This window comes from Heterodontus francisci, unplaced genomic scaffold (genome assembly GCF_036365525.1).
Source record: "Heterodontus francisci isolate sHetFra1 unplaced genomic scaffold, sHetFra1.hap1 HAP1_SCAFFOLD_1900, whole genome shotgun sequence".
NCBI lineage: Eukaryota > Metazoa > Chordata > Chondrichthyes > Heterodontiformes > Heterodontidae > Heterodontus > Heterodontus francisci.
The window spans coordinates 28723-43151 of NW_027141632.1; the positions used below are offsets into that span (position 1 = coordinate 28723).

General features: G+C 44.9%; 1 protein-coding gene across 2 annotated transcripts in view; it reads left to right on the top strand.

Moving 5' to 3' along the window:
* LOC137364252 (guanine nucleotide-binding protein G(I)/G(S)/G(O) subunit gamma-4) overlaps window positions 1–13447 on the top strand; it is a 29406-nt gene extending 15959 nt beyond the window's left edge. For both annotated transcript variants that reach the window (XM_068027585.1, XM_068027584.1), the window contains exon 3: window positions 7195–13447. In XM_068027585.1, the coding sequence (XP_067883686.1) occupies window positions 7195–7323 (129 nt within the window). In that variant the 3' untranslated portion in view covers window positions 7324–13447. The remainder of the gene's footprint in view (window positions 1–7194) is intronic.
* The last annotated feature ends 982 nt before the right edge of the window (window positions 13448–14429 follow it).

Below are 14429 nucleotides of genomic sequence, written 5' to 3' on the forward strand. Positions count from 1 at the left end.
CATGAAACCATTGTCGATTGTTGTAAAAACCCATCTGGTTCACTAATGTCCTTTTAGGGAAGGAAATCTGCTGTCCTTACCTTGTCTGGCCGACATGTGACTCCAGACCCACAGCAATGTGGTTAACTCTCACACGCCCTCTGAAATGGCCTTGCAAGCCATTCAGTTGTACCTAACCGCTATGAAGTCAATAAAGGAATGAAACCGGACGGACCACCCGGCATCGACTTAGGCACCAGAAATGACAACGGCAAACCCAGCCCTGTCGACCCTGCAAAGTCCTCCTTACTAACATCTGGGGGCTTGTGCCAAAGTTGGGAGAGCTGTCCCACAGACTAGTCTCCTTAGACAGTACCTTCCAAACCCGTGACCTCTACCAACTAGAAGGACAAGGGCAGCAAATACATGGGAACACCACCACCTGTAAGTTCCCCTCCAAGTCACACACCATCCTGACTTGGAGCTATATCGCCATTCCTTCACTGTTGCTGGGTCAAAATCCTGGAACTCCCTTCCTTTCTAACAGCACTGTGGGTATACCTACCCCAAATGGACTGCAGCGGTTCAAGAAGGCAGCTCATCGCCACCTTCTCTAGGGCAATTAGGGACGGGCAATAAATGCTGGCCTGGCCAGCGTCGCCCACATCCCCTGAATGAATAAAAAAAAAAATTCAGAACAGATCTAGCAGCTCAAAACTGGGCATCCATGAGGTGCTGTGTACTATCAGTAGCAGCAGAATTGTATTCAAACACAATCTGCAACCTTATGGCCCAGCATATCCCTCACTCTCGACCATTACCCTCAAGGCAGGGGATCAACCCTAGTTCAATGAGGAGTGCAGGAGAGCATGCCAGAAGCAGCACCAGCCGTAACTATAAAAATGAGGTGCAAACCTGGTGAAGCTACAACACTGGACTATATACATGTGAAGCAGCATGCAGTGGACAAGGCTAAGCAATCCCACAACCAAGAGATCAGATCAAGGCTCTGCAGTCCTGCCACATCCTGTCAAGAATGGTGGTGGACAATTAACAGGAGGAGGAGGCTCCGCAAACATCCCCATCCTCAATGATGGCAAAGCCCAGCATGTCCGTCCAAAAGACAAGGCTGAAGCATTTATTGCCAGAAGTGCTGAGTGGGTGATCCATCTTGGCCTCCTCCTGAGGTCCCCAGTATCTCAAATGTCAGTCTTCAGCCATTCAATTCACTCCATGTGATTTCAAGAAATGGCAGAAGGCACTGGCTGCAGCAAAGGCTATGGGCCCTGACAACATCCAGGCTATAGTACTGAAGTCTTGTGCTCCAGAACTTGTTGTGCCCCTAGCCAAGCTGTTCCAGTACAGCTACAACACTGGCATCCGCCTGACAATGTGGAAAATTACCCAGGTATATCTTGTCCACAGAAAGCAGGACAAATCCAATTACTGCCCCATCAGCAAACTGATGGAAGGTGTCATCGATAATGCTATCAAGCAGCACTTATTCAGCAACAACCTGCTCATTGATGCTCTGTTTGAGCTCTGCCAGGGCCACTCAGCTCCAAACCTCATTACAGCCTTGTTCCAAACATGGACAAAAGAGCTGAATTCCAGAAGTGATGCGAGAGTGACTGCCCTTGACATCAAGACAGCATTTGACTGACTGTGGTATCAAGGAGGCCTAGCAAAGTTTCAAGTCAATGGGAATTGAGAGGAAAACTCTCCGCTAGTTGGAGCACAAAGAAAGATGGTTGAGGTTGTTAGAGGCCAATCATCTCAGCCCCAGGGCATCGCTGCAGGAGTTCCTCAGGGTAGTGTCCTAGGCCCAACCATCTTCCGCTGCTTCATCAATGACATTCCCTCCATCATAAGGTATATTCTCTGATGATTGCAGTGTTCAGTTCTATTTACAACTCCTCAGATACTGAAGCAGTCCATGCCCACATGCAACAAGTCCTGGACAACATTCAGGTTTGAGCAGTTAAGTAACATTTCAGTGCAGCAGCTTTTTCGGGAGCAGCGTGTGAGCGAGTGAGCAGCTGGGAAAGTCCGTTTGAAAGTAAATTTAATTTCCTTTTGATTTTCGGCGGAGGCCAGGGGGCTGCTGGGTAAGTAAAACACTATATATTTGGGCGGTTTAAAATAACTTTCCTTTCAGTGCAGCAGCTTTTTCGGGAGCAGCGTGTGAGCGAGTGAGCAGCTGGGAAAGTCCGTTTGAAAGTAAATTTAATTTCCTTTTGTTTTTCGGCGGAGGCCAGGGGGCTGCTGGGTAAGTAAAACACTATATATTTGGGCGGTTTCTGAACCCGAGACACCACACTTGTAGTGTCTCCCACCCGCCCTCCTCCTCTAACCAAAAAAAAGGACTCGGTGGGGTGTTTATAAGGTAAGGCTTTTTCGATTTCTCTGGTTTTATTGTGATTGGTAAAAACTTTTCGTTCCTTTTTCATTTAACTAAGTTTAAACTTAAGATTAAAAATGGCAGGAGATCTCAGACCCGTATCATGCTCCTCTTGCTCAATGTGGGAGCTCAGGGGAGCTCAGGACCTGGCTGATGACCCTGACTGCAGCTCTTGTTAGACCGCATGTCGGCTCGAGCTGCGGATGGACTCACTTGAGCATGCGCGATGCTGAGTCGTGATAGCACGTTGAATTGATCACACCCAATTAGCATTGCTGCGATGGATGAAGGAGGTCAGAGAGAGAGCAGAAGCAGCGCAGAGTCCCTGCGGTCACCTCCCTCCAGAAACAAGTATACCTTTTGGATACCTTGAGAGATGGCTCCAGAAGCAGCAGGAGCCAGGTCCATGGCACCGTGGCTGCGCTCTCTCCAAGCCAAAACAAGATCCGTAGGTTGGATACTGTTGGGGAGATGGCTACAGGGGAAGGCAGCAGTAGCCAGGTCCATGGCAGGTCGAAAACGAGGCTCCCGAATGGTATGTTGCCTCCCAGGTGCACGGGTCAGGGATGTCTCAGATCGGCTGCAGAACATTCTAAAGGGGGAGGGTGAACAGCCAGTTGTCATTGTGCACATAGGCACTAATGATATAGGTAAAAACGGATGAGGTCCTACATGCAGAGTTTAGGGAGTTCGGAGCCAAGTTAAAAAGTAGGACCTCAAAGGTAGTAATCTCAGGATTACTACCAGTGCCACGTGATAGTCAGAGTAAAAATGAAAGAATAGTCAGGATGAATGCGTGGCTTGAGATGGTTGCAGGAAGGAGGGGTTCAGATTTTTGGGACATTGGGACCGGTTCTGGGGAGGTGGACTATTACAAATTGGACGGTCTACACCTGGCCGGACTGGAACCAATGTCCTTGGAGGTGCTTTTGCTAACGCTGTTGGGAGGGTTTAAACTAATGTGCCAAACCCCCCCCCCCCCCCCAACCCCCACCTCAGTTGACAGGTAAGGAGGTAGTAACAAAAGCTGAAGATCCTGATGACCTACTAGGGAAGAGCAGGCAGGACAGATGATGAATATAAAGGGACTGGTGGTCTGAGGTGCATTTGTTTTAATGCAAGAAGTGAGTAGATAAGCAGATGAACTTAGGCTTGGATTGGTACCTGGGAGTATGATGTTATTGCTATTACTGAGACTTGGTTGAGGGAAGGGCATGATTGGCAACTAAATATCCCAGGATATCGATGCTTCAGGCGGGATAGAGAGGGAGGTAAAAGGGGTGGAGGAGTTGCATTACTGGTCAAAGAGGATATCACAGCTGTGCTGAAGGAGGGCACTATGGAGGACTCGAGCAGTGAGGCAATATGGACAGAACTCAGAAATAGGAAGGGTGCGGTAACAATGTTGGGGCTGTACTACAGGCCTCCCAACAGCGAGCGTGAGATAGAGGTACAAATATGTAAACAGATTATGGAAAGATGTAGGAGCAACAGGGTGGTGGTGATAGGAGATTTTAATTTTCCCAACATTGACTGGGATTCGCTTAGTGTTAGAGGTCCAGATGGAGCAGAATTTGTAAGGAGCATCCAGGAGGGTTTTCTAGAGCAGTATGTAAATAGTCCAACTCGGGAAGGGGCCATACTGGACCTGGTGTTGGTGAATGAGCCCGGCCAGGTTGTTGAAGTTTCAGTAGGGGACTACTTTGGGAATAGTGATCACAATTCCGTAAGCTTTAAAATACTCATGGACAAAGACGAGAGTGGTCCAAAAGGGAGAGTGCTAAATTGGGGGAAGGCCAACTACACCAAAATTCGGCAGGAGCTGGGAAATGTAGATTGGGAGCAGCTGTTTGAAGGTAAATCCACATGTGATATGTGGGAGGCTTTTAAAGAGAGGTTGATTAGCGTGCAGGAGAGACATGTTCCTGTGAAAATGAGGGATAGAAATGGCAAGATTAGGGAACCATGGATGACAGGTGAAATTGTGAGACTAGCTAAGAGGAAAAAGGAAGCATACATAAGGTCTAGGCGGCTGATGAAAGACGAAGCTTTGAAAGAATATCGGGAATGTAGGACCAATCTGAAACGAGGAATTAAGAGGGCTAAAAGGGGTCATGAAATATCTTTAGCAAACAGGGTTAAGGAAAATCCCAAAGCCTTTTATTCATATATAAGGAGAAAGAGGGTAACTAGAGAAAGGATTGGCCCACTAAAGGACAAAGGAGGAATGTTATGCTTGGACTCAGAGAAAATGGATGAGATTCTAAACGAGTACTTTGCATCGGTATTCACCGAGGAGAGGGACATGACGGATGTTGAGGTTAGGAACAGATGTTTGATTACTCTAGGTCAAGTCGGCATAAGGAGGGAGGAAGTGTTGGGTATTCTAAAGGGCATTAAGGTGGACAAGTCCCCAGGTCCGGATGGGATCTATCCCAGGTTACTGAGGGAAGCAAGAGAGGAAATAGCTGGGGCCTTAACAGATATCTTTGCAGCATCCTTAAACACGGGTGAGGTCCCGGAGGACTGGAGAATTGCTAATGTTGTCCCCTTGTTTAAGAAGGGTAGCAGGGATAATCCAGGTAATTATAGACCGGAGAGCCTGACGTCAGTGGTAGGGAAGCTGCTGGAGAAGATACTGAGGGATAGGATCTATTCCCATTTGGAAGAAAATGGGCTCATCAGTGATAGGCAACATGGTTTTGTGCAGGGAAGGTCATGTCTTACCAACTTAATAGAATTCTTTGAGGAAGTGACAAAGTTGATTGATGAGGGAAGGGCTGTCGATGTCATATACATGGACTTCAGTAAGGCGTTTGATAAGGTTCCCCATGGCAGGCTGATGGAGAAAGTGAAGGCGCTTGGGGTCCAAGGTGTACTAGCTAGATGGATAAAGAACTGGCTGGGCAACAGGAGACAGAGAGTAGCAGTGGAAGGGAGTTTCTCAAAATGGAGACGTGTGACCAGTGGTGTTCCACAGGGATCCGTGCTGGGACCACTGTTGTTTGTGATATACATTAATGATTTGGAGGAAAGTATAGGTGGACTGATTAGCAAATTTGCAGACGACACTAAGATTGGTGGAGTAGCAGATAGTGAAGGGGACTGTCAGAGAATACAGCAGAATATAGATAGATTGGAGAGTTGGGCAGAGAAATGGCAGATGGAGTTCAATCAGGGCAAATGCGAGGTGATGCATTTTGGAAGATCCAATTCAAGAGTGAACTATACAGTAAATGGAAAAGTCCTGGGGAAAATTGATGTCCAGAGAGATTTGGGTGTTCAGGTCCACTGTTCCCTGAAGGTGGCAATGCAGGTAAATAGAGTGGTCAAGAAGGCATACGGCATGCTTTCCTTCATCGGACGGGGCATTGAGTACAAGAGTTGGCAGGTCATGTTACAGTTGTATAGGACTTTGGTTCGGCCACATTTGGAATACTGCGTACAGTTCTGGTCGCCACATTATCAAAAGGATGTGGATGCTTTGGAGAGGGTGCAGAGGAGGTTCACCAGGATGTTGCCTGGTATGGAGGGCGCTAGCTATGAAGAGAGGTTGAGCAGATTAGGATTATTTTCATTAGAAAGACGGAGGTTGAGGGGGGACCTGATTGAGGTGTACAAAATCATGAGAGGTATAGACAGGGTGGATAGCAAGAGGCTTTTTCCCAGAGTGGGGGTTTCAATTACTAGAGGACACGAGTTCAAAGTGAAAGGGGAAAAGTTTAGGGGGGATATGCGTGGAAAGTTCTTTACGCAGAGGGTGGTGGGCACCTGGAACGCATTGCCAGCGGAGGTGGTAGATGCGGGCACGATGGAGTCTTTTAAGATGTATCTAGACAGATACATGAATGGGCAGGAAGAAAAGAGATACAGAACCTTCGAAAATAGGCGACATGTTTAGAGAGAGGATCTGGATCGGCGCAGGCTTGGAGGGCCGAAGGGCCTGTTCCTGTGCTGTAATTATCTTTGTTCTTTGTTTGTTATTCGCACCACACAAGTACCAAACAATGACCATCTCCAACATGAGAGAATCTAACCATCTCCCCATGACCTTCAACGCCATTACCATTGCTGAATCCCACACCAACAAAATTCTGAAGGTTACCCTGGACCAGCCACATAAATACTGTGGCTACAAGAGCAGGTTAAAGTTGGGAATTCTGAGGCAACCTCCTGTCTCCCCAGTGCCTGTCCACCATCTACAAGGCAAAAGTCAGGAAGGAGTGTGATGGAATACTGTCCACTGGCCTGGATGTGTGCAGCTCCAACAACACTCAATAAATTCGACATCATTCAGGACAAAGCAGCCCTCTTGATCACCCCATCCACCATCTTAAACATTCACTCCCTCCACCACCGGCACAAAGTAGCAGCAGTGTGTACCATGTACAAGATGCACTGCAGCAACTAGTCAAGGCTCCTTCAACAGCACCTTCCAAACCTGTGACCTCTACCACCTAGAAGGGCAAGGGCAACAAGCGCATAAGAACACTAGCAATCTAAGTTCCCTTCTAAGTTACACACCATCCTGACTTGGAACTATATTGTCATTCCTTCACTGACACTGGGTCAAAATCCTGTAATTCCCTCCCTAACAGCGCTATGGGTGTACCTACACCAAGTGGACTGCAGCATTCTTCTCGAGGGCAATTGGGTATGGGCAATAAATGCTGTCCTTCCCAATGATGCTCACATCCCATGAACGAATTAAAAATAAAACAGTAATGGGAGCGGTTCAGCCAGGACACTCTTCCTCCCACACATCACTCAGGTAAAACCATTCCTAATGCTGATCTTTCTTTGGCATGCTCTAGGTGTCAAAGGCATCAGCTGACTTGATGGCTTACTGCGACGCTCACCTTAGAGACGACCCACTCATCGCCCCACTGCCTGCTTCTGAGAACCCCTTCCGGGAGAAGAAGTTCTTCTGTGCCATCCTCTGACGACGTGCAGAGCTTGGGGGAGTGAGGCAAGAAGCACCGTATCTGAACAGAAGATCACAGGCGTCTGGAGTGTCACATCTGCATGCTGTAATTATTGCTCCAGCTCTGGGGGAATGAACTATACTGTGTTTTACGTTGACCATAGTTTTGACGGCACAGACTTGTCAGTTGCACAACCACAAAAGGATTTAACGGTAACAATTTTTTTTAAAGAAATATAGATATTTAGATGACTTTTTCTAACTAGACCCTGTTTCATGTTTTGTATGTTAAATATAAAATGCTAAAAGCACAATCAGCTGGTGGCAATCGCAAGGAGTGGCTTTGGACAGAAGCTAAGTACGGCCATTCTATTTTTAATGATTGTATATAGTGAAGACAGATTGAATTCACCCAGTCTCAACAGTATTGAATGTGCATGCAAAGAGACGAAGCATAGGTTACAAAACATTACTGTGAAACCAAACTACAGTTCCAAAAACAAAAGTAACTTTTTTAAAACCTATTTTGCTCTTGCAAGATAAATCTAATGTATCCAGACTAATCTAATCACGGTATTGACATGCTTCCTTATCTAATTGCCGGTTAACACAATAATCAATGTGTATGTATCAAAAAGGCTGGGGTATGAATGGATGTCCAAAATCTTAGTTGGACTTTACCTTGAATTTATAGCACAGAAATAGGCCATTCGACCCAACAGATCTATGTGGGTCTCTGCTCCACTTGAGCCTCCTCCCATTCCACTTCTTCAAACAGCATCAGCATATCCTTCTATTCCCTCATTTACTTATCTAGCTTCCCTTTTCAGGCACTTCTATGCTATTTGCCTCAACCACTCTTCTGTGGTAGCAAGCTCCACATTCTCAACTCTCTTGGTAAAGAAGTTTCTCCTAAATTCCCTATTTATTATTGGCCCCTAGGTTTGGTCTTCCTCACAAGTGAAAACATCTTCTCCATGTCTACCCTATCCAACCCTGCCACAATTTTTAAGACCTGTTATCAGGTAACTTTGCTTTCCTAGAGAAAAGAGCTCCAGCCTTTCCCATTAGTCATACTTGGAGTTTGAAATTTGTTTGAGACTGAATCAGACTGTTGGCAGACATTTACGCCATCACTAAAGACTGCCTATTCCCACCACGATAACATTGCCTGACTCCATTCCTGCTTCAGTTCATCTGCTGCAAAACCCTCAACCATGCCTTTGTTACCTCTAGACTTGACTATTTCAATGCACTCCTGGCTGTCTCCCACCTTCCACCCTCCATAAACTTAAGGTCATGCAAAATTCTGCTATGTCCTAAATTGCACCACATCTCAAACACCCATCTCCCCTCTGTTCGCTGACCTCCTGTTTAAGCAACGCCTTGATTTAAAAATTCTCATCCTTTGTTTTCAAATCCGTTCATGGCCTTGCCTCTTATCTCTGTAACCTTCGCTAGCCCCACAATCCTCAGATATTTATGCTCTTCCATTCTGGCCTCCAACAGCTCTGATTTTAATCATTCCACCATTTGTAGCCATGTCTTAAGCAGCCTGGGCCTGAAGCTCAGGAATTCCCTCCCTCAACCTCTCCGCCTCTCAAACTCTCCCTCCCTTAAAACGTACCACTGACCAAGCTTTTGGTGATCTGGATGTAGGCTCACCATTGGGCATGGTTAATATCACGTTGAAAGAATTCATTTCACGGTTGGGGCAGCACAGGGTGACAGTGTGTAGAAAAACTGCAATCGCTTAAATTGCCCTCGATTACTTTGTAGAGATGATCTCCAATGATATCTGCTTGGTGCTTTTTAGTATTGTACCTGTGAAGGATGCAGAGTTAGGAGTCTTCTGATATTTATTCTTGGAGTGAGGGAAGCTTGAAAGCTCATGAATGCTGAAGTCAAGGGTCAGTTATAACAATTTTCTTCAATGATAGAATAAGTTCTATTTTCCTGTTACTGATTATTACCACTCATATAACAAATAACATGAGAATTTAATTTAAATGTGAATTATTGACCAGTTTATAATGGAGGGATTTTCTTCCGAGGAGAGACGCCGTCATCGTGAGAACACTCAAATCAAGTGGAAAGTGTTTCAAAACTGCCTGAGTAAACCGCGTAGAATCAAACGCACGACCAGCGTATGAAACACTGCCTGATTGCTGTCCGTGCTGAAATTGTACAGTGCTCCAGTCAGGATATCACAACATGAGGCCATTCAGGCAGTGCAGAGAGAAGCAACAATAAAGATGAGGGAGGTCACTTGGTCCATCTTCATTCAGGAAAATACCTGCCCCAGCACATTTCTTAATTGTGTGTTGAATAAGCTATGTCAGACATTAGGACAGGTGACCAAAAGTTTGGTCAGAGAAGTAGGTTTTAAGGAGTGTCTGAGGGAGAGGTGGATGGACAGAAAGGATTAAGGAGGGAATTCTAGAGCTTTAGACCTAGACAACTGAAAAGGTGGCTGCTAATGGTAGGTAATGGACAAGAGGCCAGAACTGTTAGAATGCAGAGTCCTCAATATTATTGGGCTAGAGATTACAGTAGGAGGAGTGGTGAGGCCGTGGAGGGATTTCAACATGGTGAGATTTTTAAATTCAAGGCTATGAAGGGTAAGCTTAGGGCAAGATATCAGAAAGTGTTTCTTTTACATGGAGGGTGATCCACAGCTGGAACAGGTTGAGGTCAGAATGCTGGGCTTGTCTAAAGAACAACTGGATATTATGAGGAGATATAAGGCTCGTGTTCTGCAAACAAGAAATCTAATGGAACATGAGACCTCCTTCAACGAACTGATCATCTGAAGTTTTTTTTAATCTAAAATGAATAGAAATACATCGAATATATATCCAAAAATGCATATATTTCAGTTCTTCATAATCACACTGCATATCTGCCAAATATAAATTTATTAAAAATTCATTTCAATGTTTAACTTTTGATCTGGTGCTCGTGCACTGTGGGTGGTTGTGTCTCCACTTCCAGCACTCAGCAAGTCTCACATTATACAAAATCAATCAGCATTCGCTCACTCTTCCTCTGATATATTATAGCTTTGTTTTACATCATCTCTTTCAACTTTTGAAAGATGTTTTTGAAGATCTGCTTAAAAGAGAAATGTAGTTTGCCAAGTTGGCACCTGCTCCTGTTATCACAGGGAGATAGATATCTGTACAGTTGTCAGTGTCTCTTGGCCACATCTTATTTATATGTTGGTGTTTAAAACAGTTTGGTAACAGACATTTTCGGGGTGAAATTCCTCTTTTAATGAAAAACAAGTTTACAGCAATAGTGTTGCCAACCTTCCTGGATGTTCTGGAGTCTCTAAGAATGATAGATGGGCACTGCTGTGGGCCATCAAAGAAAAAACACTGTAGGCCATTAAAAAAGAATTGTGTGTTTTCAGTGTTTTTGGAGATAGGGGAAAATAGATTGTGTTAATGTACAGGACAGTATGAGGCGGGAACGCCTGTAATGAATCCTCCAGGAATACATCCAACCCTGTTGGTTCTGAAAAGTGTTCGTGGGTTATTGAGGAAAAAAAAAAGTTGTCCTCCTGTTTTTTAATTATACGTGGAATCACTGTGTAAAACTAGTCACGTATGACTTTCTGGATGGGAAGTGTTGCCTTCAGCCTATTGTCCTCCACTCTGGAGCAAGGCCTCATGATCACTACTTCTAGATACGTCAGCCCATTCCATATTGATTTAGCACTCTCCCATTCTGATTTTGGTTCTTAAATAATTCCAGGGTTTTTTTCTCACCAGGAGTCCATTCCAAGTCTTGATCACTCTGTGTGAAGATATCAGTTCTAAAATTATCTTTTACTAGTTTGAGCTTGTGTCCCCTTGTCCTACTCCCTCCATTCCCTTAACTATCTTGTATCCCTCTATAGAACTACCCCTCAGGTGCCTCCTTTCCAAGCTAAATGGTGCAGGTTTTTCCAGTATTTATATCTCAGACCCCTGCTATTGGGGAATTAGCCTCATGGCTCTTCTCTGCACTTCCTCCAGCCTTCCAATGTCCTCCTTGTTTCTCAGTGGCCAAGATGTAGTCTGACCAGAGCATTGTACAGTTTGATCACAAATTCCTCTTGTATTCTACTGTTTCAGAAAGGAAGACTCTATGCAAAATATCTAGTCCCAAACTATTTCTAACCAGAAGTTTAAAAAAAAAACTAATTAGAAGTGACTGACACTCTGCAAAATGTGCACATCTCCCTTTTTAGCACTTTTACTCTCTGTCTCTCTAACATTCAGGATTATGTGACAACACTGTGCAGTATTCTTTTAACCTGATTTCAAAATCAGTTGAATTTGCAGACACAAGTCCCATGTTCACTATATTTCAAATGTTATTTCCATTTAATTCTTTTTCAAAAGGGAACATTGTTGTGTGGAAAGCAAGTTTGCTTTCTTTTGGTAGGGATGTTTTCTCACCTCTCCTCAAGAGACTGTCTCCCTCCCAAGGCTATGGCAGTGGTCTGGCATTCTGCTGCTTGTGGCAGGCCTGTCGGTGAATGCTAACAGGATAGTCGACCCTGGCTGTACCCAGCGATTCAGTGGCCCGCTGTACACTCTGCCCAATTTTCTTTTCCATTGACTTCAATGGCTGGTGATTCATTATTTGTTTTGTGCTACCTCACAAGCAATGTTCCCTCTAACCTGTGCAGCATCCCGAAAGTTCCTGCGTAGGCTGCATACAAGTCAGTCCCTTTAAGTTGCTGCTCAAAAAAATTTAAAGGGCCTGTACATTTAAACAAATCGGCAGTGCACTACAAAACAGAGTACAGTGCTCCCAGGACAAATATCTATCCCACTGTCTGTTTATCTGATATAAAATCCACCTCCGAGCTATGCTAGTCAGAGAAGACACAATAGGATGATGTGCCCATCCTTCAGCCAGCAGATACAGATTGGAGTGGGTTTTTCAACATCGTTCCCAATTCTAGATTGTCAATCCCGGTTCTGGAATTGAACTGAAAATCTTCAAAACCATTCAGAGATGGCCCAGGATCAGATACAGCTCCTTAGCCAGTTACAGCAGCCATTTGGGGTTAAATTAGTCAGGACACCCAACATCATTTTGACTCTTCATGTTCGTATTTGAGGGCGAAATCCCTTCCATGTAAAGTAAATCTACTCCCTGTACCCAGTGTCCTAACTCACACTAAATCCCATTCATCTATCGCTCCTGTGTTCACTGATCCACATTGGTGAGCTGCCTTTGAACCGCTGCAGCCCATGTGGTAAAGAAGCTCCCAAAGTGCTGTTAGGCAGGGAGCTTCAGGACTTTGACTCAGTAACAATGAAGGAATGGCTGATGTGTCCAAGTCAGGATTGTGTTTCTTGGAAGGGAACTTGTAATTGGTGTTTCCATCTGTCTACTGCCCTTGACCTAGGTGGAGGTGGTGTTGCCGAAAAAGCCCTGACGTGATTGCAGTGCGTTGTGTGGATAAAACGCACAGAAGATACAGTGCACCAGTAGAGGAGGGAATGAATGTTATAAACAGATGAGTCTGGGGGAAGGACAGAATCAAGCCTGGCTCTAATAGTTCCCATAATTAAATAGTATGTTTGCAGAATCCAGGATACATGTGAAGAGTAGCACAGGAAATGTGGAGCGACATCATTTCCTGTGAAAATGTAACCCCCATTGTGATTTAAAGCAGGAAAGAGGGAGAGGAGGAAATTCAAGGAAATAGTGGCACGGGGGAACAATCTACAATGAGTTGTAACTGTGTGTGTAAATTTGTATGTGTTGATTTTATCTATTTGGAGAGCTCTATTGTAAGTGCTAACATTTTGTAGGACAGCTCCAGAGTAAAGGTCAATCTTTCGTTCATATACTGGTCCTTTTCTGCTACCTTAGTCATGTTTTCTTGGAGAAATACACAAAACGTTTTCTCTTTTAACCTTTTCCTAACGGGCTGCACTCTCGTAGGGTGCAGGTGAAATGTGCTGCATTGTTGTACGATAACTGCGTCTGCTTAGGCTTGTTTTATACAACTCTGAGAAAATAGATTAGGAAATCAGGTCCAAGCCTTATTTTGTTCTATTGTGACTGAGTTAAGCAAATTAGTTGGTGTTTTCATTCTTTTTCTGCTTGGTGATCGTGAAACTATTAAAGAAATGTTCAATTATCAAACATGTTTGGTTTTGTTTGTGAAAGATGCCATTTTTACAGAACCCTTCATGGCCTCAGGCTGCCCTAAAGCACGTTACACCTAATAATGCACTTGTTGAAGTGTAATCACTGTCATAATGTAGGAAAAGTGGCAGCAAGCTCCCACAAGCAAGCTAACCACAGTGGCGCAGTGGTTAGCACCGCAGCCTCACAGCTCCAGCGACCCGGGTTCAATTCTGGGTACTGTCTGTGTGGAGTTTGCAAGTTCTCCCTGTGTCTGCGTGGGTTTCCTCTGGGTGCTCCGGTTTCCTGCCAAAAGACTTGCAGGTTGGTAGGTAAATTGGCCATTATAAATTGTCCCTAGTATAGGTAGGTGGTAGGGAAATATAGGGACAGGTGGGGATGTGGTAGGAATATGGGATTAGTGTAGGATTAGTATAAATGGGTGGCTGATGGTCGGCACAGACGCGGTGGGCTGAAGGGCCTGTTTCAGTGCTGTATCTCTAAAAAAAAAAGTGATGTTGGTTGAGAGATTAATATTGGGCAAGACACATATGAATAGCATCTTCATCGTATAGTTCTTCATGTCCATCGAAGAGGGCAGCCAGGGCCTTGATATGAAGTCTCCAAAAAAAAAAAGCACCTCCCTCAATACTGCACTGGAGTGTTAGCCTGCGTTTTGAGCTGAAGCCTCATGCAAGCCATTGAGCCACAAGTTGACCAAAGGACTTCGACCTTTCACTTCTAGGTTCAAAAGCTGGATTATCTGATCTTGACCTAAAAAAGCTGCCACTGCCCCAGTAACTCCCATAGTGGGAAGATCCCTTCATGCCTTCGTACTTCCTGCTTTGCAGTACCTGACGTCATCACGCTTGATATCTTACGGCGTAACCAGCACGTTGCCGAATGTGCGGACTACAACTCCCAGAGTACATCACGCAAAGCACGGCTGCGCAATACAGCCGCTTGGTAGGCCCTCAGTGCGGCGTA